Below are 23772 nucleotides of genomic sequence, written 5' to 3' on the forward strand. Positions count from 1 at the left end.
AAGCCAAATAAGCTAAAGTTGGTAGATGGTAGTATGTACAACCAGTCTAAAACAAGCTTAAAAGACATCAAAGACTTCAAAAGTAGGTCAAAATCCAATTCCAAGATAAAATCCACAACCAACCCCAAAATACATCTCAAATACATCTTGAGCCAAAGACCAAATCCACTGCCGTCTAAAGCCTGGTCCAAAGTCATAATCAGAATCAGTCCAAAACTAAACTCAATTATTTTTTTCGAAAATTAGTCCAGACCGTGTCTAAAACCAGTTTAAAACCAGTTCCAAGATCAAATTTGCAGCCAGTCCACTACACACTCTGGAACAATTCCAAAACAACTGCAAATCTATTCTAAACCCAGAAACCAGTCCAAGGTCGAAATCACAATTTGTTTAAAATCAGTCCAATACTGTCAGTGTTGGGAAGGTTACTTTTAAAATGTATTCCACTACAGATTACAGAATACATGCCCCAAAATGTATTTTGTAACGTATTCCGTTACGTTACTCAATGAGAGTAACGTATTCTGAATACTTTGGATTACTTAATATATTATCATTCTTTTTACAACTACATGAATGTACTATTGCTGTGTGATTTATTACTATTACTGAAGGTCTGAACCATGGTAAAGGGACCTCTGGCTAATACGTCGGTTCCGTGTTGGGCTTGTAGCCAAAAAATGCAGTCGATTCTTAATAGCTTACTTACAACTGGGCTCGTCAGGCACTCTTCTTGGCTGCAGTGGTTATTATTATATTTACATGCTTCCAGCTCCCGTTTCTGCTCGATGACAACTCGTAGTTTTCCACACGCCTTTTTCTCCCTCCTCGCGCTCACAGACACATAACAGGTATGGCAGTCCATTCTCCCTGCAACATGGACTACACTGCCCATGAAGCTACATTCTTTAGGGCTATGCCTGTAGCATTCTGCCTATTAGCTTAGCACAACAACAACAACAAAAAGGCGCTCTCTCACCCAGGAAACACACAGTCGCAGAGAGAACGCGCGTCACCCTGTAACCATGGCAACCGTAACGCTGCCGCCTGGAACAACAGAACGTAGCTGTCAAACAAAACCCAAACAGTCCTGACCCGCGACAATATGAAACAGGAAAATACCGCCGTGTAATCCATTTATTTCAACAAAGTAACTGTATTCTGAATACCACCTTTTTAAACGGTAACTGTAACGGAATACAGTTACTCATATTTTGTATTTTAAATACGTAACAGCAGTTCATGTATTCCGTTACTCCCCAACACTGAATACTGTACATGTTCGAAAGTCTAAAAGTAGTAAAATAAGCTCAAAACCAGTTCCAATATTTAGTCCAAAACCAGATGAAAACCAAGTTAAAATCTATACAACAGTGGTCCAAAAAACCTTGTAAATACCACCTTAAAACTAATAACATATTAACCAAATGTGAAGCCAAAACCCTGAGCTCCAAAAATTATCTAATTTTATGAGATGATGTGAAAAAATTCACACAGGAGCTGCAGCAAGTTCTCCAAGTCCAAAAAGTTGTGCAGAGAACTGATCATCAAGAACACATGAGGACCTAAAATGACACCACGTGGAACCCCACACAAGAAAAAAGACGTTACTAATCCTGCTAAAGCTTTTCTTTGTTGTGCGTTAGAGTCAAAGTGTGATCCTGAGTGGCAACAACGCACAACAACACGCCTGAGGAAACAAGATAAAGAGGAAACACATGAAGGGGAACAGTAGGGAGAGGGGCGAGAGAGGCATGCCAACAGCGAGGAGAGGGAGAGAGAATCCTAATTTGTTCCTCCTTTGCTCTGTCTTTTACTTTAAGACAAACCATCACTCCCTCCTCCTCTTCCTCCTTCTCCTCCTCCATCTCCTCCTGAGCTTTCTGTCATCAGCCTCAGGCTTCACACACATACTCACAAAGGAAAACACACACACACACAAATCACACGAAAACAGAGTCGCGGGAGCAGAGGTGGTGACAGTGCTATTTTCAACCGAGCCTGAAAAAGTAGGGCTGTGCATGTGTGCTTTCGAGGGGGGGGGGGGGGGGGGGATGTGGCAATGACAGATGTAGAAAGACAGTGAGCACATGTTTTTGTGTGTGTTTAATTGTTTTGTGGGTATAAAAAAAAAACTCAAGCACATGTTAATCACTTTAAATGTCACCTTTTTTTCCTCCAAACACACACACAGGTCGCTCTGTCAGACTCATCTCGCTCGCCCAGTCATCGACCTCCTTCCCCACAACACACCCACAACGCCCGTCCCGTCCCTCCAGAGGTGCGCCGGCTCATTGTGAACAAAAACGCCGGAGAGACGCTGCTACAGCGAGCCGCCCGGCTGGGATACGAGGTAATAAAATGCAGACACACACACACGCACAGGTGTGCGGAGAGGTGGGTAACAGTTTTAAATTAGGCAGTCACAACTGTTGGTTGTACGTGCAAATTTGATTGACTTTAGTTCAGTTTGTAATATTTTAGTCCATTTATTTATCGGGGCCATTTTTGGCTAGTTTCCCTCGAGGACAATGTAGTCCATTTTCCCCTTGAGAGCTATTTTAGTCCAGTTTCCCTCCATCAGTGTGCACGTGTGCATGTGGTAAGTAAACTGCATGTTGTGTGTCTTGCAGTGTAAAAAGCACGTAAAGGATAGTTAAGAGTAAAGAGGTACAACTGGTGCCTTTACCATCTTAGTCCAGTTTTCCTCTTTGAGCGGGGTTTTGGCAGAGGTTGAAGCAAAAACTGAAGTTTGATGAAACCATTGAACAACACTTCTGGTCAGCATTGATTCTGGCAACCCATCAGGCAACTCTGGAGAATTTGTTTCCTGTTCATGTGTAGTTTCCTGTTTATGTGGAGGGGGTGGAGTGCTGCTGTCCTCAGCTGTGGATATGGTTGGAAAGGAATAATTTGAGGATCCCCTGAAACCCACTGACACGTCATCCACAGAGGAAGCAGTCTGGGGAGGATGACTCACACATTTCTGTCGTTAAAATCTCTGAAGTAATTCAACAGCTGTTTATTGGACTGACTGGGGTAGGGGTTTCTCTTCTTAAGAAAGGCAACCGGAGGATGTTCTCCTTCAGCAGGATCCCACTCCTCAGTTTCTCTGAGAAGGTCAACATCAGGGCATACTCAAGGTGAGATTTCACCTATTGGTCAATCCTCAACTTTAGGTGGAAAGATGCAGTTTTCATCCTCGTTGTGGACTTGGAGAAGCTATTCAGCCATGTGCCTTGAGGTATCCCGTGGGGAGGGATTCAAGGGTATGTGGTATCGGGCTTGTTGTCACAGGATATTTGGGTCCTGTACAGCCGCAGTGGTTGGTGGTCTTAGACTTTTGTCTCTGCTTTTGCAGATTGTGTGGTTTTGTTGGATTTACTGAGCCTTGACCTCTAGCTCACACTGAGGTGGTGTGCAGCCAAGTGCGAAGTGGCTGGAACGATAATTAGCACATTCAATTCTGAGGTTCTCAGCTGGAAAAGGATGAAGCCCACTCCAGGATGACAGCAAGTTTCACATGAAGTAAAGCTGTTCAGAAGTTCATAATTGAGGGAAGATTCGAGCAAGACATTGACAGACAGATTGGTGAAGATGCTGTAGATTTACTGGTTGATTTGCCCTCAAACATAAACATGAGCTGTGAGTAGTGACCACAAGAAAGCTTATCACAGCCAGCTGTAGATGCCTCCTTGGTGAGATGTTCAACTGGTAGGAGACCCAGGACATGTTGGAGAGATTAAGTCTGTTGCCTTGCTGTCCCTGTTGTCTGAAGAATTGGCATCTTTGCTTAAACTGCTGCCTCTCTTACATGAAAATCTGAGTCCAGTTTTCCTCTCTGACATGTAAGTCTAGTTTTCCAGTCCAGTTATTCTTTGTTATATTTGTATCCAACTGTCTTCAGTGGTTTTTTTAAATGTCATTCTCATCAGTAAATTCAGTTCTGATTATAAACTCTAAGAACAAGAACAAACATCACTGAATTCATGGCTTCTGGATTGTTGCATCAAAATGCTTTAAAAATAAATGTTTTTTTTTATCTTTGATGTCAGGCTAAAAGAAAATCTTTTCGTTTTTTAGATTTTAGTTTGGCATTATGAACATCAGACATGTACACCGAAATACACTTGGACGTTTTCACACATTCATCCATTCATCCTCCTCCGCTGAGCATTGTTCTGCCTCACTCACTCTTTTTCTTAGCGGAGATCATTAATTCACACACTCCTCTTCTCGCCTTCCTTGAACTTTAATCCCCTGCTTCCAGATGAAAAAGATTAGAGAGAGACTTGCTTCCCATCCTTTCACATCCCCTCTCTCTCTAATTGAATTAGCCCTCGGCTCACCACTCACTCATTCCTCTTTTTCCCTGGTTTGATTCATTTTTCATAAAAATGAAGTCTCACCTTCATCTAAACACAAACTGAAACGCACGTGTGTACCGATCTACAGCAACAATATTTTCAAATTACCGAAGCAATAATTGGATCCGAAAGGAACAGTTAAAAGAGATAAAAATCAGGCACTGGTCTCGTTATTGCAAGTGCAGAAATAGTGAAAAAGTGTGTAAAGAGTCTCAGCTTTTCTTTGCCGCATTTCAGAGCAGCAACAGTTGATCAAGATGACTGCAGTTCATAATCAAAGCAAAAAACTGATGCTTTCATGTTCTGTTCTCAAATGTGAAATTTTGCTGTAAAGTGAATGGGTTTTTCTTTTCTTTTCTTTTTTTTTGCTGATTGTACAAAAAATGGAAAGGCTCCTCTGTGTTCTTGAATGATAATTGGAAATGAAAATACTCATCAGATGCAGAACCATTTTAAAACACTGCATGACCAAGAAAAAAAAAATCAGACAGTGTAATATTATATTGGACCATGTTTAGCTTTGATGACAACACAAGTGCATCATGGCATCGTTTCAATAAGCTTCTGTCCAGTTTTGCATAATTTTTCACCAGGATTGTGAACACATGAACAGATGATGAGTAAGACTGTTGTATAAAGACTTCTACAGCACATCCCAAAGATTCTCAGTAGGGTGAAGGACTGAACTCTGTGCCGGCCAAATCATGTGTAAAAAAATTAATAAAATATAAAATGATGTCACATGCTCCCTGAAACACTCAGTGTGAGCCCGATGAATCCTGCCATTGTTTTCTGGGAAGATGCCCGCGCCATCAGGGGAAAAAACTGTTGATTATTCAGTCCGATAGTCAGCTGACGTCATTTTTTGTGCACATAATATCACTGAACCTCGACCTGACCAACTGATGCAACAGATAATATTGTTGCCCACTTAGATTTGTAAATTAGGCAACAGGCGTGATGGGTGCTTCACTTCATCCACCTCTCGTCGTACCTTTATGCACCCATACCTCTGAACAGGCTAAATGTGAACTCATCAAACGCCATGACATTTTCCATTGCTTGAGAGTCCGGTCTATGTATGTTCCCTAGCAAACTAAAGCCTTTTTTTCTGATTAACCTCATGATAATTGGTTTTCTTAAAGTTATCTACAGTGTATCAGACAGTGTAATATTATATTGGACCATATTTAGCTTTGGTCCCGTTCCCTTGACTTCTTGGTTTTCCTTCACCATCAGAATGCCAAGAAAACCAGCCAACTACCAAAATTACCTCTAAATGATGCTGAACTGATGATTAATGAAGGTTTTTATTTTTATTGTTGTTTTTAATAATTTTAACATTAAACATCTGATTCAGAAAAGTCTGATAAAAATATCCACCTGCTAGTAAATATATGTTGTAAACTATTGTTGGAAGCAGGCTGATATTACTGTCCCGCTTTCCTGGCTGTCATCTCAGGTAACATCAACTTGAATTTGTGACATTGTGTTACAAACATCACAGCACTTTTTTTTTTTTTTGTTATTTCACTCAAATTCACTCAATGGGCTTGAAAATTAGTTTGGGATTTTTGTTTTGTTTTGGGGGGTTTTCAGGGTCACACACACACATTCACATGGTGTGAATATTTCATGCTCTGTGTGACGGCTCCTGTCAGGGCTCACAGGTGTCGCCTAGCTTCTCGCTCGCTCTCTCTCTCTCATTGAGGTGCAGCAGTGAAGCTAATGAGCTCAGTTTGCATATGAAGCCATCATCCATCATCGCATACACACACACATTAACACACAGGTTTCCGTGCACACGTATAGAAGAACAGAAACAGTGAGGCTTTAATTATATTCTTAAGGTGGAACTGCTCTTTACTTGTAACATGATGTTTCCATGTTGGTATGTTCTCCATATAGTGTGGAATAATAAAGCCCTGTGAAACAAAAGTGTGTCTTTAAGGGCTACTATATATTTTTTAGAGCTAAGGACAATTTGATTGAGGTGGTTGGTTTTATTGTTTGTATAGATGACTGTATCATCTACATAGAGACAACTAAATATTACCACATTAACCCAACAAAACATTGTTTATCTGATCACTTTTTTGTGTGTTTGTGGTGATATATATTTAGTCCTGTGCAATTCTTGCAGAAGGTCAAGTGGGATGTGTAAGGGGGGGTAGTCAGCATGAGTAAAGAGTGGAAATGATATTCACAATAAGTCAATTTTATATGTATTTTATTAGTAAACTCTTTTCTTTATTTTGGAAATAATATTAGGCATTCTGTTGTTTTTAGGTCATTTTTTTCTCTCCTGGATTTCAGTAACTTCTTGTGGTCATTTGCTGATTGGTTCCAGCAACAGTGCACGATGTTTGTGGATTGATAACATATGGTGCAGCTAACAGAATTAATATTCCCATGATGAAATGAAGTCACATTCAGGGAAGATGGAAATGAATGTTGAGACGTTTCTACATTTGTTGTACAATTTGTAGTTATCATTTGCACTGTTAACTTGGGGACATCTTTTAAAGACAGTAAATTTTTCTGGTGGCACTGGTTGGTAAATGTAGCCAAAAATCACCTCTTTCTAAAACCAGAGTTGCTACTGGTGGCCACGTTTGGCTAAGTCACACAGACCTAGAAAACAGCCAGAAACCCACTGGTCACTAAGAGAAAATCTGTATTTCCTGAATGGTTGGCAAGTACTTACTGGCAGTAGCTAGGTAAAATTAGTCATAAGGTGGTATTTGATGCTGAACTAAAAAGCTCTTTGAAATTGCTTTGTTCACTGGCAGATTGCTGCAGTCTGCAAATACTTACCAGCTACTTGCCAAATAATAGTGAGACCTGATAAAGTGCAAAGCAAAACAGAAATGGCAAACATTCACCTTCAAGGTAAGGTTGAGCCTTACAACTGCAACCAGCACAATTTAAAAAGTACAACCTTTACTTTGAAGGTGACTAGTCCCCTTTTATGGTTTGTATCAAACTTTGTGTCTTTGTAGACAAATCACCATTTTCCATGCAAACTGCAGAGGACTATGGCAGTCTACTAGAAAGTTTTTGATGCAGCATCCTTTTTAGAACAAATTCCATGTGGTGACTACCATCGGCCCTGAGCAACCACACAACAACTGGCAAGAAAATACACTTTTTTCCCCCTTGTGACCTGTGGTTTCCAGGGTATCATAGGGGATGTATTCACAGAGGTCTCAAGGCTTGTGTGACTGCAGCCTGACACAACATCTTGCGTGTATAGCCAAAATTGTGCACACTGGACTATTGCAGAAGGATTACAACATTAGAATGAATGCAAGATGAAAAGTTGTTCATATTCTGTGATGGGTTTGTGACAGGAGGGAAAATTTACTGTGGTCTCAATTTGTTTCCACATTTGCAGGAGGTGGTCTTGTATTGTCTCGAGCGGCGAATCTGTGATGTCAACCATAGAGACAATGCTGGGTACTGTGCCCTACATGAGGCCTGTGCCCGTGGCTGGCTGGGCATTGTACGCCACTTGGTGGAGCATGGAGCCAATGTCAACTGCAGTGCTCAAGATGGAACCAGGTACCTTGCATCAAAGGAGATTTCTGCATTTGTTAGATTAAAATATAAAATTAAAGTGTAATATGAGTTCTTGCACAGGTTTCCTGGATGTTTGAATCCTATCCACTACCGGTAATTCATGAAAGATGTGTAAATGGGGACAAAGCTGAAACTGAGGTCATGAAAAATCAGATGGACTTGCAGCAAACGTAAATGTTTTGCAGGCTTAATCACATTTGAACCAAATTTTAGAAATGAATAACCTTTATAAATTTAGAAATTGCTTTTATTGTTTGTCCATGTGAATACAGAGTCAGAAGTGTTTTAGATGCCTTATTATGTTTGAGCTAGTCCAAGAACTCAAATCCAGTCCAGATTCACATCTTATTATCTACCTTATCTAAATTAAATAAGGTTATGTGAATATAATGGGTTATGTGTCTTCTTCCAGTGAGCACATTAATATTAGAAACTGTTAAGCACAAAATAAAGTAATTTAAAGTCAGGTAGCAACAGCTGCTGCTGAAACAGATTTTAAAAAGTCCTTCAAGTGATGAGGACAGATTCAGTCTCTCTTTCTTCTTTTCTCATCAGGCCACTTCATGACGCTGTGGAAAACGACCACGTGGAGGTGGTGCGCTTCCTGTTGGCCTGTGGCGCTGACCCTACTCTGACCTCCTACTCAGGACGAGCACCAATCAACATGACCCACAGCGCTGCCATGGAAACCTTTCTGGAGGGTAGGACAATAAGGAGAAGGAAGAACATTTGTGTGTGCTGTCTGTTAACTGTTGCTGTTTTTTACACATAAATCAAGTGCTGCTGATGATAATGTTTTGACATCTGTCACTTTCTTATCTGGTCAGATGGACTTAAGTTTTCAGAGCCATTAATTGACTAAAAGTTTTAGGTGGCAGTGACAGTTTCAGGTCTTTCATACTCTGCCAGTTATGAATATGGAGCATCACTACACAGACGTTTTCACATGCTCAGGTCTGGACTCTAGCTGAGTTCGTGTCCAAGATTGTGATGAATTTTTTCGTAAAGCCAGGCAGTATTCTTCAGTTTGTTTTTGTCTTAAAATGTACACCTAAACCCTGAGATCGTTTGTCCTCCTGAAAAGGTTTTCAGGATCGCTCTGTATATTTCTAAATTCATCTTTTCTCAGCCCCGGTCACCAAAAACCATTCCTTCAGCACGATGCTACCACCACCATGCTTCACTGTAGGGATGTAGTTATTAGTAAGAAATAGCTTCATCTTGCTCCACCAGTGCTTTTCCTGTAAGGTTCCCTATAAACGATTATCAAGTCAGAATTTCTTTGCTGAGAGACATAACAGAGCCACAGAGTGGTGTCCTGAAACAGGAACTACTGTAGATGAATCGATAAGGTGCACTCAGAACACCATATATGTTGTCTTTCCTTGCTTTTTTCTGGTCACAGTCAAGAATCTACATTTCTGAAAGGCTTGCCTTTTTGAAGGGACCTCATGAAGCAGTCAGGCTGCCAGCTGTCAACACTCAGATCCACAAAACAGGATAAAACCACCGACTGTCCCACTTGCTCCCATTTTCTGTCCTGATGCGCTTCGCTGTGTTTACAAAAGTCATTAAAATTTACACATAAAAAGTCCTTTGTCCTCCGAAGAAAAATGAACAAAAGAAAGTGGAAAAAACAAAGAATTAAACATATCGTGAGAGCGAGAAAAACAGTGGAGTAAACAAGGAGGAAACAGAAAGGAAAGCGATGCAGCCTGAGTGTGTGTGTTTCTGTGTGTTAGTGTGTGCGCTCGCCAGCCTGTCTGATTACCATTCCCTGCCTCTATTTGTTCTCTCTCTCCATCTCCCTTTTTTCCCTCTCTCTCTCTCCAGAGGGGTTTAATGAGGCTTGGCTACTGAATCCCAGAACAGCTTACTGCTACACACACACACACACACACACACACACTCCTGCCAGCATCCGTCTACTCAGCGCCAAGCGCCGCGGCGACGAGCCGGCACCGTCTGAACACAAACACTCATCTTCTTCTTCCCATCTTTCACTGTGGGTCTGTGTGTGCGAGTCTGTGTGTGCGTGTCTATGCGTGTGCGTCTGTGTGTGGCTCTATTGTTTTCATCTCGCTGCCTTCATCCTCTCTGATTGGTCGGCTCTTTGATCAGCCACAAAAGCCACTGACTCTGCCGTTCTCTCCCTGCAGACTATCTCTCTGACCTCCATGGAAGGTCGGAGGGCGATCCGGGAATCTACTGGGAATTTTACGGCAGCTCAGTCTGCGGTTAGTTTACACACAAACACACACACACGTGCACACACATACACACCAATGACATCGTCAGAGGAGAAAGGCAGGAAGGCTGGGAAAGATAAATAATTTAGGATTAAAGGAATTGCATGGCCTGCAGCTGAAGACAAAAGTTAGATGAAAAGAAATGCAGTTGAACTTTTGTTAAAAAAAAAAAAAAAAATCCAGGGACTCAGAAAAAATCAGGACAAAAGGAAGCTTTGATAAACCAGCCGGGACTAAAAGAACCACAGCAAACTCAATTACAGCTGATGGAACTACAACAAAACCGGTTAGAGCTAACCTCTAACCTCTAAACCAGTTAAGAGTAAAGGCACTGCCATGAATTTAATTAGGAATATATAATTACCCCTAACCCTTTTTTTTTTTTTTTTTTTTTTTTTAATAAATAGGACAGGGGGAATGAATGAGAGAAAGAGGGGGAGAGAAAGAAAGAAAACCAAAGGGGAGAAGAGACGGTGAGAAGGGGGGGGAAGAGAGAGAAAAAAAAAAAAGAACTCCTGGGTCACCTGTATGGAGAAAAACAAACAAACAAACAAAGAAAACAAACAGAGGAGACAGCAAACAACAAAGAGCAACATAATAATAGAGAAAACAAAGCACCATCACAATAATCTAGCTAGTCATAGATATCAATATTTACTAAATAATAAACGATATTGTGCAGCACGCAAGATAGACAGCGCACAGTGTGCTTTGAGGCAGCAGCCAAGAAAGCTTTAGTCCGCGTCTGTGAATACCCATGTGTGCATACCTGTGTGGATCAGCATGCTTGCATTCCAAAGGTTTCTCCATGTAATGAAGAAGAACTACCATTACACCACTCATAACTACTAAACCTGTGTGTAATGATTCCAACTCTAAGACACTGGTACTGAAAACATTTGCATTTATCGATATTTCAGTTAACAGTTAAATGAGAATTAAGTGTAAATACAAGAGCAGCTCGTTGTCCAGTAACAATTGAACTGAAGTTTAGGATAGGACTAAGAAATTTAAACTGAAGGTTTGGGGCTCGAGAATTAATGGTCTTTGGAAAGTTACAATTAAAGAATTAAGACCACATGGTAGTGAGCAGTAGACAGCTGTTTGCCATCACGTCAGCATCAACCATGGAAATCACAGGTGACCAAGTCAAACTGCTAGCTCCCAGAGTATTTACAAGGAGGCCATTGGTGTTAAAGCAACTCACAATAGGGAAAGAAAGCCAGACTAAAACTGGGACTAGTGCAGAAAAGGACCTTCGATGATGATTTTTATGTGTTGTTGTGGACTCTTGTTTGTGCAGAGCCATCCAGTGAAGAAGGTGTATATAATATCCTTGCTGATCCACCGGGACCAGAGGAGGAGGAAGAAGATGAAGAAGAGGAGGAGGAGGAGGAGCAACGTGCTAGGAGGGAAGTGTTTGAGTTTGAACTCTCCGACCGACCGTTGCTTCCCTGCTACAACATCCAGGTGTCACTTTCCCAAGGGTAAGTCCAAAATACCCACCGTCCTTATGTCCCTCTTAGAAGCTTACATAACCAGAACGTAAAGGTCAAAAACAGGAGCAAGTATGCTCAGAATATCAACTTAAGAATCTAATAATGAGGACAGATTTAATAGAGCAAGAGTTTAGGTAGCTTTTTCCACCAGCACAGTATACTTGTCCATGCAGAGCCAGCTCTGGCTTGATGCCTTTGACATCAACCTGCATTTTGACAGCTCTGAGAAACAAACATTACATATAAAGGTGGGAAAATATCCATGTGAACAAGGAACTGCGGGTTGCAGCTGTGTGCCTTTTGTGGTGTCATGCTCATGCCAGCTTTTTGGTGCTGGCACCAGATCTTGTTGGTGGAAATGAAATAAATGTTTCCTTATTGGGCACCTGCAGCTCATTGTTGGAAAAGAGGTAAATGACATGAAAGACTAAAGCTTGTTAGAACAATGCGAGGTGGATATAGAGGATAAAACCTGATGGGCCTAAAAGATGGAGAAAAGGGACAAATGTCAAATTTTGTTGTCGTAAAAGATCTTGGACTCAAGGATGTAGATTAAACACATCGGAATAGCGGAAACAGAAACTTGGATCGACTGTATTAGAATTAACAGGCATTAGAATGGGATTAGGATTAGTGGTGCTCCTGATTAACTATTACTGTAGGTACTAGGTGGATAAAATAAATTAGACCTCAATAAACTAGTGTCTGGGACATAAGTTAAAAAAAAAAAAATTAATTATAATAATATCTATCTATCTATCTATCTATATATATATATATATATATATATATAGATAGATAGATAGATAGATAGATAGATAGATAGATAGATAGGTATAGATAGATATAGATATAGATATATATATGCTAAATATATATGCATGTGTAACCATGGAGGATGTCTATATAAAATAGCCTAGTCTTTTCTAACTAAAACAACATGTACATTGTAGCCACAGCTGCCCTGGGGCGCACTGACAGAGAATGAAATGCCTAGAAGTACTACAGGACCACTGGGTCAAGGAATTAGAAGTAAAGGAAATAGGATAAACAAAAGGGCCATAAGTGTGTTAGGGTTATGATTAAAAGATCCAGGCCAAGACTAAGAAGGCTGGGATGAGAAGAACCAGGGCTAAATCCAAAAGGACCAAAGGATCTAAGACAAAAGCCAAAGCGAGATGAACGAGAACTTAAAATGTATGCGTTAAACAAACAAGGATCGAACAGGCTTAAACAACATGTACCGTAAGAAACTGAACTAGAACTAAATTCAGGACTGAATGTTAGTGTCATGGGCTAGGTCTGTGACCCAGTGTTTGAGTTCTTATATGTATCTTTTGTATTCATTTGTGCCCTAGTTTAGCTCACCTAGTTAATTTCTAGATTGCTGTTTAGTCTTGTTCCTTAGTTGTTTAAGTCATCTCCCCCTGTACTAAGTCTCCCTGGTTCATGCGTCATGTCTGCGTGGTTATGTTTAGTTCATGTCATGTCTAATCTCCATGTTTCCTGTTTTACTTTGAAAGTCTGTATTCAATGTCAGTGTATTTAGTTTCAATTCTCCTGTCCTGTCGTTAGGTTCATGTGTGTCAGCTGTGCTCCCATGTGTGGCCACTTCCCCTGATCATCCCTCATGTGTATTTAGTCTCTGTGTTTCATATAGTCTGTGTCGCGTCGTCTGTGTTCCCACCCTCCATGTTGTCACAGCCAGTCTTAGTATTCATAGTTATGGTTTCCTGTGTCTTCATAGTTTTTTTATTGTTTTACTTTCCCAGTTTAGTCATAGTTTAGTTTGTCACTGCCTTTCTGCCTTGTCTGCACTCCTTGTCACCAGCCACAATAAAGGCTCGCTTTCAGTTAAGTTTACTCCAGTCTACTCTCGTGTGTTCGCACCTGGGTCCACCACACACACCACCGCACGGTCTGCCTCCGCAGATTGTGACAGAGTTAAAGGACAAAGGACAAAAAAATGACTACAGGAGGTAAAGAAAACAGAAACGTAACTAAGTATATTAGGTAGAAAGCTAAGAGGACTAGGGACAAAAAAAATGTAGGTTAAAGGAACGGGGACTAACCCGTGTATAACCAAAAGGACTAAGACTAAAAGAAACACCAAATATTAGGTTTAAGGACTACATAGTACAGGAGAACTGGGCTTAACAAACTCAAACTAAAGCAGCAAGGTTAAGTAAGTCTAACCTGAGATTAAAAAAAAAAAAGACCAAAGACTAATTTATTAATAATATTGGGGCTACAGAACTAGGACAAACACACTGGGACTAAATTAGGGCTACAGGCACTAATTCTAAAAGACCAAGGGCTACAGGAAATAGTGCTAAATGGATGTGACTAAAGAAAGAGGGACTAGCAAATACCCCACCTGTGTACACACTTTGTGTTTCTTATTCACACTCATTTTATCTTCTTCACACTCACACATTCCTCCTCAGTGTTGTTCTAACACGTCTTTTCACACTCGCACACACTCAGACACCAATTAAGGCGGCGGAAAGCAGCTCGGAAAGGAAAGAAGGGAGCAGCGGAGGAGGGAGAATGGATGAAGGGTGGTGCGAGAAGGAGAGAAAAAAGATCCTCGGCGGAGGAGAGGGAGGACAGACGGAGAGGTCGTTAACGAGGATTGCATCGCTGTGGCGACGCAGCTAATTGGCTTCCACTCCGTCTTCCTCCCCTGTCGCTTTTCTCCGCCTCTCTCTTTCTCTTCTTCGCTCACTCTCTTTTTTCCTCTCTGCCGTCTGATGTTGTATTAATGGCTCTTCCTGGATACAAGGCCACCGGGCAGCGACACACATTTCACCGAGCTGTTTAAAATTCAGGCAGCAACTGGCTTTAAAGCAACATGTGGCCTTGTCCATGGCACTGAATGTGTGTGTGTGTGTGTGTGTGTGTGTGTGTGTGTGTGTGTGTGTGTGTGTGTGTGTGTGTTAATCTGCCCTTGACACGCGCACACATTGACAGACATTGTGAATCAATAACAGCTCCATTGATGTTTTCAGTTGCTACAGCAGAATATATAAAAGAGGAGCTGTCACCTTCTTTTTTCCTCCCACCTTCCTCTTCCCTCTTTGGCATCCGTGGAAGCCAAATTTAAAATTTTGCCTCAGCTGAATATATAATATATAATCTGTCAAGCACCACTGCAGTCATTATACAGCAGCCCAAAGTGTTCAATATTAAATTATGGGCTCGAGCAGCAATGAGTGGGTGAGGGGTTTTATTATGGGCAATGTAGACCTCTTCAAACCTGAAGTCTTATTTTTTCAATGTACACTATGCGGCAGTAGAGAACACTCACTAATATGTCACGACTGGATTGTTGGTTTCACGCGCGGTACTCTCAAGATAGGGCCCTGTGAAACTGCAGTAGAATTCATTTCACTTTTAGTGGTTTCAGTTGTAGTGATTACTGGCCAATCAGGATGCATTGGGAGATTGTGTCAGTGTAAAAAATTGCACAATAGTGACACAGTACTTGTTAAACACGATACATGTGTTCTTAAAAACTGTTACATGTAGTGGAAGCCTAATGCGGGAGCTGCAAGTTTGACAACTTTTTGTAGTGGCATATTCAAGCCACTTGACCAGATTTTTACCAATAAAACAAAAAATTTTCCTCAAGTTTTGACATGATAGCGTACCATGGAAAAGTATCGAGACACCCCTGAATTGTCTTGATGCATGCTCAATCATTCCGGGTAAGAAAATCCCAATAGGTTGATTTTGTTCATCGGGGCGTAGCGTTTTCAGGGGGAGTGGGGAATGAAATGTTTAACGGCTTATTGTTTATAAGGTTGGGGAAACCTGCAGTCAGCTGAGACTGAAGAGGTCACGTGGATGAGTGACGAAAAGTTTCTCCCACTGAAAACACTTATGTCCAGATGAACAGGATCAACCTTTTGGCACCCCTGAATTCTTATTATTTTGCTCCAAGAGGCCAAAAGCACAGGGACAAAATTAGGGCTACACGCACTAATCTCACTCAAGTTGTTCAAATCATAGGAACCTGTTCAATGTGTTAAAAAAATTAAAATATATATATATATATTGACATCGAACTTATCACTCTATGAGCCTTTTAAAACACCATTTGAAATTGATCTGTACATTTCCCCTTCTTGTTTCCTCCAGTCCCAGGAACTGGCTCCTTCTTGCAGATGTCTTGGGTCGCCTTCGGATGACTTCTCGGTCCTTTCGCCGCCTCTTCCCACAGCTCAACGTCCAGTCCATCCCTGAAGACGAGTTCTACCGGCAGGCATCCTTGTCACAGCTCCTGACAGGTCCTGATGAACAGGAGTTGGCCTCCTTCAGGCCAGATGTCAAAGACCCTCTGGAGCTGGTGGAGGCCACACCCGAGCTGGCTGGCATGCTAGGCTCTTCAGTGGAGTTTGTGGATAGTCGCTGGGACTCACTGGAAGCTTCGCCACCACCAACTCCATCTCCACCACATTCACCAAGACCGCTGCAGCGTGTTCCACCACCATTATCCCCAGAGCAACATGGACCAGATGCTGGTCCTAAGGTGGGAAATGTGGTGCTGAGCCAGACTGAGTCCAGGGGTCAGGGATTTAAAAACCTGGGATATTCTACTCCAGCAGAAAAGGCAGAAACTAAACTAAATCCCAGCATATGGGAACCACAAAAGCAAGGAATTAAAATTGCTGTGGGTCCTTCAACCACTAAGCCAAACATGACATTGAATGCTAGCCTGTGGGAACCACAAAGACAGCGTTCTAAGAATCCTCAGGTCATGGGTTCTGCTAATCCGGACTCTAAGATGGACTCAAACCTGTGGGAACAACCGCAGCAAGGCAATAAAACGGTCCAAATCACTTCGGTCAAATCTGCTGTGATGGCTGGGACTAGCATGTGGGAACCACAGCGACTACGAAGTCGAAATCCTGGGATTTCTGATGCTAAATTGGACACAGCAGTATTAGAAACACCACGACTTCGGAATAAGAACATTGGGAATTCCACTGCCACTCATTCAAATGGTGCAGTGGATGCTAATGTGTGGAAACGGGAAAATCAAGGAAACATAAGCAACAGGGTTTTGGACTCTACAAACCCAGCTGCTGCAGTTGACTGTAGTGCTTGGGAACCCCAGCGACTGCGAAGTAAGAATGCTGGGATCTCTGGCCCTGCAAAGTCGGATGTCAGGGTGGATGCCACCACATGGGAATGTCAAGGAATAAAGAGAATGGACAGCAACAGTGGAGCACCAAAAAGAGAGGCTAATCCCTGTGTCACCCAAGGTGAATGCACTAAGAACATAAAGATGGACCCTGCTTGGCAGAGGAACTTGACGAATGTTAGAGTTCATATCAGGGACTTGGGAATGAAAGTTGGCACTGTTCCAAGAGACTTAAAGAAAGAGCCAGGTAAAGTGGTTGGGAAGGGTGCCAGGATCAAAGGGAAGTCATGAAATGACAAAACACCAGGAAATTTGAAGAGACATATCCTGACAGAAATAAACTGAGAAGCATTCCAACATACATGTAAAAACATTGTAAATTAATATCTGGACATTGAAAAGACAGTTAACTCTGTGGCAAGACTGTACCAGTATTAAATGTGTGTTATATGTAAACTGTAAATAGTCTTTGTTTGTTTCGGGGTTTTGTTTGTTTTTTAATTTATGAGCACAGAATTGACGGATCATTTTTTTTCTTTGTAAATGCAGTCTGGTGTAAATACAATGGCATTCCTGTTGACATGCTAAGATTGTTGGTTCACGTCTGGGAAGCTGTTTGTTACCTTTGTGTGTAATTTTGTATTCAGCATCCTGTTGGCTTTTGTCACCAATCTATTACTGTCCAATAAATATGAGGAAAGAAAACAAATGAGTTAACTGTCTGAATTATCCTGAGCAAACTGCAAAGACTTGAGTTTATATACTAATTTTTACAGTCATGTAAAAAATAAAATTTGCACCGGATTTTGTAATCCGGTGCAAATTAGGTACACCTCATGATCCAGTAGCTCGTAGAACCACCGTCAGTAGCAATAACTTGATGCAGTCTTTTTTATGTATAACTTTATTATTCCCTTGTATCTTTGTTGAGCACTACTGGCTCACTTTTCTTTACAGCATTACTTACATTCACTGAGGTTTGTTGGCATTCATTAATTAACAGCTCTATTAAGGTCCTAATTTCAGCATTTCAGTGATGTTGAGGTATGATGTGATTGTAAATTGCAACAGGGGCCATGATAGAAAAACTGCATTATGCTGCTAACTGAACTTCCGCTCTTTGCAAACAACTGCAAAGGGGCATGCTAATGCAAAGCTAACCAAGGACCCAGAGTGATTTTAAAGCTGAGAGAATGCCAACCCAATATCTATAAATATATATGGTGGCCCCTAGATTAGGGCTGCCACAATTAGTCGACTAGTCACAATTATGTCGACTATCAAAATCGTAGACGGCTAATTTAATAGTCGACTCATCGCTTGAAGCTTTGCAAAATCCCAAAAGACGCAGGAATAAGTAGTAGGATTTAAGAGTGTAATAACGGACTGAAACAGAAGATGGCAGCACTGCATGTACAAGGATGCCAGCTGCCGTTAAACCCCAAAGAAGAAGAAGCAGTGTCCGGTATCGTAGCTGTGTCCAAATTCAGGAACCGCATCCTCCTGTGCCCACATTTGTAGGCCAATTATGTTACAGCGACACGACGAAGACTGTCCAAATTCGAAGACTCTGACAAATGCGGCCGACAAATGTGCCCTTCATTTCCCCAGATTTGAAAGATGGGTCGGGTGTATACTTTGCTGCCCAACCTATCCCAGAATTCATAGCACGGCCCTGCTCAGTTTCCAACAATGGCGGATGCTAGTTAGTTTTAATATTATTCTTATTATTCTTTCTCAGTCACAAAATAAATGTTTAACATATTTTCAGGCGAGAATGTAGCTGTGTAAACTTCAAATATCTGCTCAGTTTATCAAGACACCACATATTTTCAAAAGCGTTCAGATGTTTTTGGAGACGTCTGTTACCCACCAGCTCGATAGTTAGCCGGGGTTCAAGGCTCACTAGAGCCGGTGAGAACACCGGACTCCCGGCAAATCGTTTTCAAACCCGCCGCTGTCTTTCGCTACTCAGGTTAAACATGATATAGAAGTCACTTAGATAACTTAAAAATGTTCGTTTTTGTTTTGTTTTTTGTATTTATTTGTTCCTGAGTAAATCGGTTTGGCTGAGATTAAACTTCTAGTTTTTACACAGCTGAATAAACGTCAAGCAGTCAAATGATTATCAGAAATGTGAGATGCTCGAGAACATACTCCGGTGTCCTGTTACATTTTAGATAGCAAGGAGCAGACGGCTGAGTTTATTAAACTCCACCGAAACAGTCTGCAAATTTCATTAAAATGTAATAAATGTATTGTTGCCTGTTATCTGTTGTGTCCCGCCGGCTGTTCCTGTGCTACGGCCAGTGTAACTACCGCCCTTCCCCCCTCTCCCCAGCGCAAGCACAAGGCTCGTGTGCGGAGTGAAGCGAAAAAAAGTGTGAGAGAGTGAGAGAAAGAGAGAGAAAAAACACGCTCACGTTGTTCACTTCAAAGAGTCGACTCTAACGGTGTGTTCACACCGAACGCGATGGATGCGAATAGAGCGTCAGGTTCACATGTAAAGTCAATGGAAAGGCGCGATGACCCGCGTTTGTGGCTCCCGCGAAAATTGGGAAGCAGATTTGCGTCGCTAAAATGCCAAAACGCCTGAAATGTGTAGCACGTTTGGAGTGTTTGACTCGCGAAAAAAACCACGCGTGTCAGTTTTTGTGTTGCATTTTGTGCATACGCGCGTTACGCGTCTACCGCTTGAGTTGGAAAAATCTGAACTCCAGCGTCAAATCGCGCCGCGACAACCAATCAGGAGCCTGGTGACCAGTGTTGGGAAGGTTACTTTTAAAATGTATTCCATTACAGAATACAGAATACATGCCCCAAAATGTATTCTGTAACCTATTCCGTTACGTTACTCAATGACAGTAACGTGTTCTGAATACTTTGGATTACTTAATATATTGTGGCGAGTTCAGACAAGGAGGAGACGGAGGTATCGTTTGGTCTTGCTTCCCGTGAGCTAGCCAGGGAGCACAGCCGTTTATTACATTTGCAGAAGAACACACTGCCACTAGCTAACTGCTCAGCGCGGCAACCACAACACACATAGGGCGCCCTCTGACCCCGGAAGGACACACCGTCGCAGCGAGAGGGCGTCACCCGTCACCATGGCAACATACACAAAACATAACTGTACAAGCAGAACCCCGAACAGCCCTGACCCGCTACAATATTATCATGCTTTTTACAACAACGTGAATGTACTATTGCTGTGTGATTTATTACTATTACTGAAGGTCCGCGACTCCGAACTGTAGTAAAGGGACCTCTGACTAATGCTGGGCTCACACTGTGCGATTTTTGGCCCATTTTGAGCCGATTTTTGAGTCGTGCGATCGTTTTGGCGATCGGCCCGATTTTGGCCTTCATCGTGCGTCGTGCATCGTGTAGTATACGTGGGGTAACGAGAAGCGATTGACACCTCACGACCAGCTCCCGATCATCAATCGCTTGGTCGTGAGGGTGTCACCGCAGTTTGCCACACTGCGCACGCGCAAACACAAATGTCAGCGAAAAAGACGGCGTAGCACGGCAGTGCAGCGTGTGATCTGGACACAAGCGATGGAGGCACAACCTGTAGAACCATCCGAGCCCTTTCGATGTGGCCTCACAAAATTATCACGACCACAACAACCGTGAAAATAGTTGGATCGACACTGCTGCTCAATCACAGCTGCCTGACCAATGTTTTTCATTAGCAATTTAGCAAAGTTGATGGTGGTGGTGTGTCTGTGTGAGTGAAAGACGGAGAGGGAGAGCGAGCGACAGAATTTCTGTTATAACCTTCATTTTTATGGACGCACAGTGTGAGCACTCAGGTCGCATCAGAGCATCGGGCCGTATAGTGTGAGACCCTGCATCGTGACCTATGAACTAATAACCCCTGCGAGTCAATCGTAAAGTTTGAGCAGGAGCTGAATCGCGCGACTGAAAAAATCGCACAGTGTAAGCCCAGCATAATACGGCGGGGTCCCTGTCGGCTGGTAGCCGAAAAATAGCTTTACTTTGTTGTGTGGGTCAACTTTTCTTGCGACAGACAGAGAGAGGCGTTGAAAGGCTGCTCCAACGGAACTTGTTGTTTTCGGAGGAAAACACGAACACAGTGTACAGTCGAGTCTTAATAGCTTACTTACAACTGGGCTCGTCAGGCACTCTTCTTGGCTGCAGTGGTTATTATTATATTTACATGCTTCCAGCTCCCGTTTTTGCTCGATGACTGCTCGTACCTTTCCACTCCCCTTTTTCTCCCTCCTAGCGCTCACAGACACATAACAGGTATGGCAGTCCATTCTCCCAGCAGCACGGACTACACTGAACATGATGCTACATTCTTTAGAGCTATGCTTGTAGCATTCTGCCTGTTAGCTTAGCACAACAACAACAACAACGAAAAGGCGCTCTCTCACCCAGGAAACACACAGTCTCAGAGAGAGAGAGCGTCGCCCTGTAACCATGGCAACCGTAACGCTGCCGCCTGGAACAACAGAACGTAGCTGTCAAACAAAACCCAAACAGTCCTGACCCGCGACAAAATGAAACAGGAAAGTACCCCAGTGTATTCCATTTATTTCAACAAAGTAACTGTATTCTGAATACCACCTTTTTAAACGGTAACTGTAACGGAATACAGTTACTCATATTTTGTATTCTAAATACGTAACGGCGGTACATGTATTCCGTTACTCCCCAACACTGCTGGTGACATGGCTCTGACCTAGGTCAAAGGGGCAGATCCAGCCAAAGCCCTTCATTCTTCATTCAATATGGAGGAAAAGCTAATCAGTGCCGTGGCAAATCATCCCGAGCTCTATGATGCTAGATACTATTTCTACCGAGACAGGAATAAAAAGGACCTAGCTTGGAGACACATAAGTGAGGAGATCGGGCAACCTGGTAAGTTCATTCCTTCTTTTTAATTTTCAGACTGCCACGCAAAAGCTAGCAAGCCCCCCTACTGTCCCGCGATTTTCCCACTGTTGTACAGTGCAGAGCATCGCTTCCGCGTCATTGATGTTGGGGGGTACGGGAGGACCGGCGACGGTGGTATTCTGGCCAACTCCACCTTTGGTCAGGCTCTTCGGGCTGGGACTCTCCATCTGCCTCCTGACCAGCCTCTACCTGGTGGAGAACACCGTGGAGCCCAGCCCCATGTCTTTGTGGCTGATGAAGCGTTCCCGCTGCGGCGTGAGCTCATGAGACCTTTCCCTGGACGCCTCCTCCCTTTAGAGAAGAAGATCTTTAACTATCGCCTTTCCAGGGCCAGGATGATAGTGGAGGGTGCCTTCGGTATCCTCTCCTCACAGTGGAGGTTGTATCGGCGCGCTATGGAGCTCCGTCCTGAAATTGCGGAGAAGTGTGTGAAGGCAACTTGTGTTCTCCACAATTTTCTGCGCTGTGTGGACGAGAGAGGGGCACCTGCTGTGAGAGGTGTGGCACCTGCTGTGGTGGAGCCATTGCAAGGCCTGGGTCGTATGGCAGCAAACAACTCCTCCAGAGAGGCTGTCCTGGTGAGGGAGAAATTCATGGCTCACTTCTCGACAGAGGGAGCTGTGTCTTGGCAACCAAAGGAGTAGCCTGTTTGAAGTCCGAGTGACTTCCCCACAACGGCTCTTTTAAGAGCCACCCACAAACCTCTAACGAGTGTTCCTGTCTTTTTAAATTTTTCATAATAAATGGAGCTCTACTTCAAAATAAACTAACCTCTTTTTACTCTCTTAAGTAACTTGTCTTCACTATGTTCCTATATACAGTGTGGTACGCTAACCAGATAATGCGTTTATTCAGAGGACATCTGCAGGAGAAAGTGGAAGAGCCTCAGGGACACATATAATAAGGAGAAGAGGACAGAGAAGGAGAAGAGGAGTGGGTCTGCAGCAGGATCGGGGAGGAGATGGAAGTTCTTCGCGGTCATGGGGTTTCTAGACCCCTTCCTCACCCCGCGGGAGACTAGCGGCAATATGGTGCGGACCGTGGAAAACTTCTCCCCCGAGGACCAGGGACAGCCCGAAGAGGCAGCAGGGGTGTGTCAGTCAGAAGGTATGTTTACAATGAATTAATGTAGGCAGTTAATTTATGCGTGTTGTCATACAGGAATATATTTTGTTTATTAATAAACAGTATACAGTAGTCCCGCTGATGGACCGTCACTGCCTCGCCTTTAGGGACTCCAGGATAGTCAGCTCCACCGCTGATGGACCGTCCTGGGACCCGTCCCTCGCCCGCCTTCGAGCTGTCCTCCTCTGTGGGCCTGTAAAACATAGCACAAAACACCACAAAGTAATGAGAAGGCTGCAACCAGATTTTCATTTTCAAAATTGAAAAAAAAAACAGGATATGAACAGATTGGTTGTAGATATTTAGTAAAGGTGATCACAAGGGGATTCAAGCAAGTAAAAAGCTATCAGTGCTTGATGTTCATACCTGTGGGTGCAGCAGCAGGAGCTGAGGGACCAGGGACTGGGGAGCCAGGAGAAGCAACGGGGGAGGACTCTGCTGCATGATTACTTGACTCTATCAAGACAATATTAAATGTTAACAGGTTGAAGACAATAGTCATAGAGAATATTATATTATTATATACTTATTATTATATATAGTGGTCTCTCATTTATTGCAGCACATGAACAGTAGTCACAGTTCTCACAAGTTGATTCTCAAAGTGCAAACCTTTGTCGATGTTAAAACGTAAAAGTATTATGCCGCGCTTTTTCTCCGTCTGCGGCGCCACTTTTGTGTGCCTTTTTCGCTCCCGGTGCAGGTGTCTATTTCCGAATGAGGGTCATAGTTAAGAGTGTTTTTGTGCTGTTTTTTCCTATTGGACGTGATGGTTATCAAAACCAAACATGATAAGTTTGGCAAGCGCAGGAGACACGACACGGAGGACATTTGTCATTTGGGCTGCAGAATGCAATGCGCATTGTTGAAAG

General features: G+C 42.7%; 2 protein-coding genes across 2 annotated transcripts in view; both read left to right on the forward strand.

The window, feature by feature from the left end:
- The window catches only part of LOC146680717 (BCL-6 corepressor-like), a 49399-nt gene extending 31853 nt beyond the window's left edge, over positions 1-17546 (forward strand). The window contains exons 6-11 of the mRNA XM_085447324.1: positions 2195-2353; positions 7765-7931; positions 8505-8650; positions 10109-10186; positions 11502-11685; positions 15841-17546. Of these exons, the coding sequence (XP_085303450.1) occupies positions 2195-2353; positions 7765-7931; positions 8505-8650; positions 10109-10186; positions 11502-11685; positions 15841-17137 (2031 nt within the window). The 3' untranslated portion in view covers positions 17138-17546. The remainder of the gene's footprint in view (positions 1-2194; positions 2354-7764; positions 7932-8504; positions 8651-10108; positions 10187-11501; positions 11686-15840) is intronic.
- A 4063-nt stretch (positions 17547-21609) lies between these two features.
- Positions 21610-22902, forward strand: LOC146680718 (transcription factor Adf-1-like). Its single transcript, XM_085447642.1, has 2 exons — positions 21610-21739; positions 22631-22902. Exons 1-2 carry the CDS (start codon positions 21610-21612, stop codon positions 22900-22902), a joined length of 402 nt encoding a protein of 133 aa, XP_085303768.1.
- Positions 22903-23772: the final 870 nt, after the last annotated feature.

Source organism: Copadichromis virginalis, linkage group LG23, assembly GCF_057382275.1.
Source record: "Copadichromis virginalis isolate Kocher_CV1m ecotype Utaka linkage group LG23, C_Virginalis_male_GT1.1, whole genome shotgun sequence".
Lineage (NCBI taxonomy): Eukaryota > Metazoa > Chordata > Actinopteri > Cichliformes > Cichlidae > Copadichromis > Copadichromis virginalis.

Coding starts and splice junctions, on each gene's coding strand:
- LOC146680718 (XM_085447642.1), top strand. CDS start 21,610: ATGGAGGAAAAGCTAATCAGTGCCGTGGCAAATCATCCCGAGCTCTAT. Junction 21,740..22,630: donor TGAGGAGATCGGGCAACCTG/GTAAGTTCATTC, acceptor GCGTTTATTCAG/AGGACATCTGCAGGAGAAAG.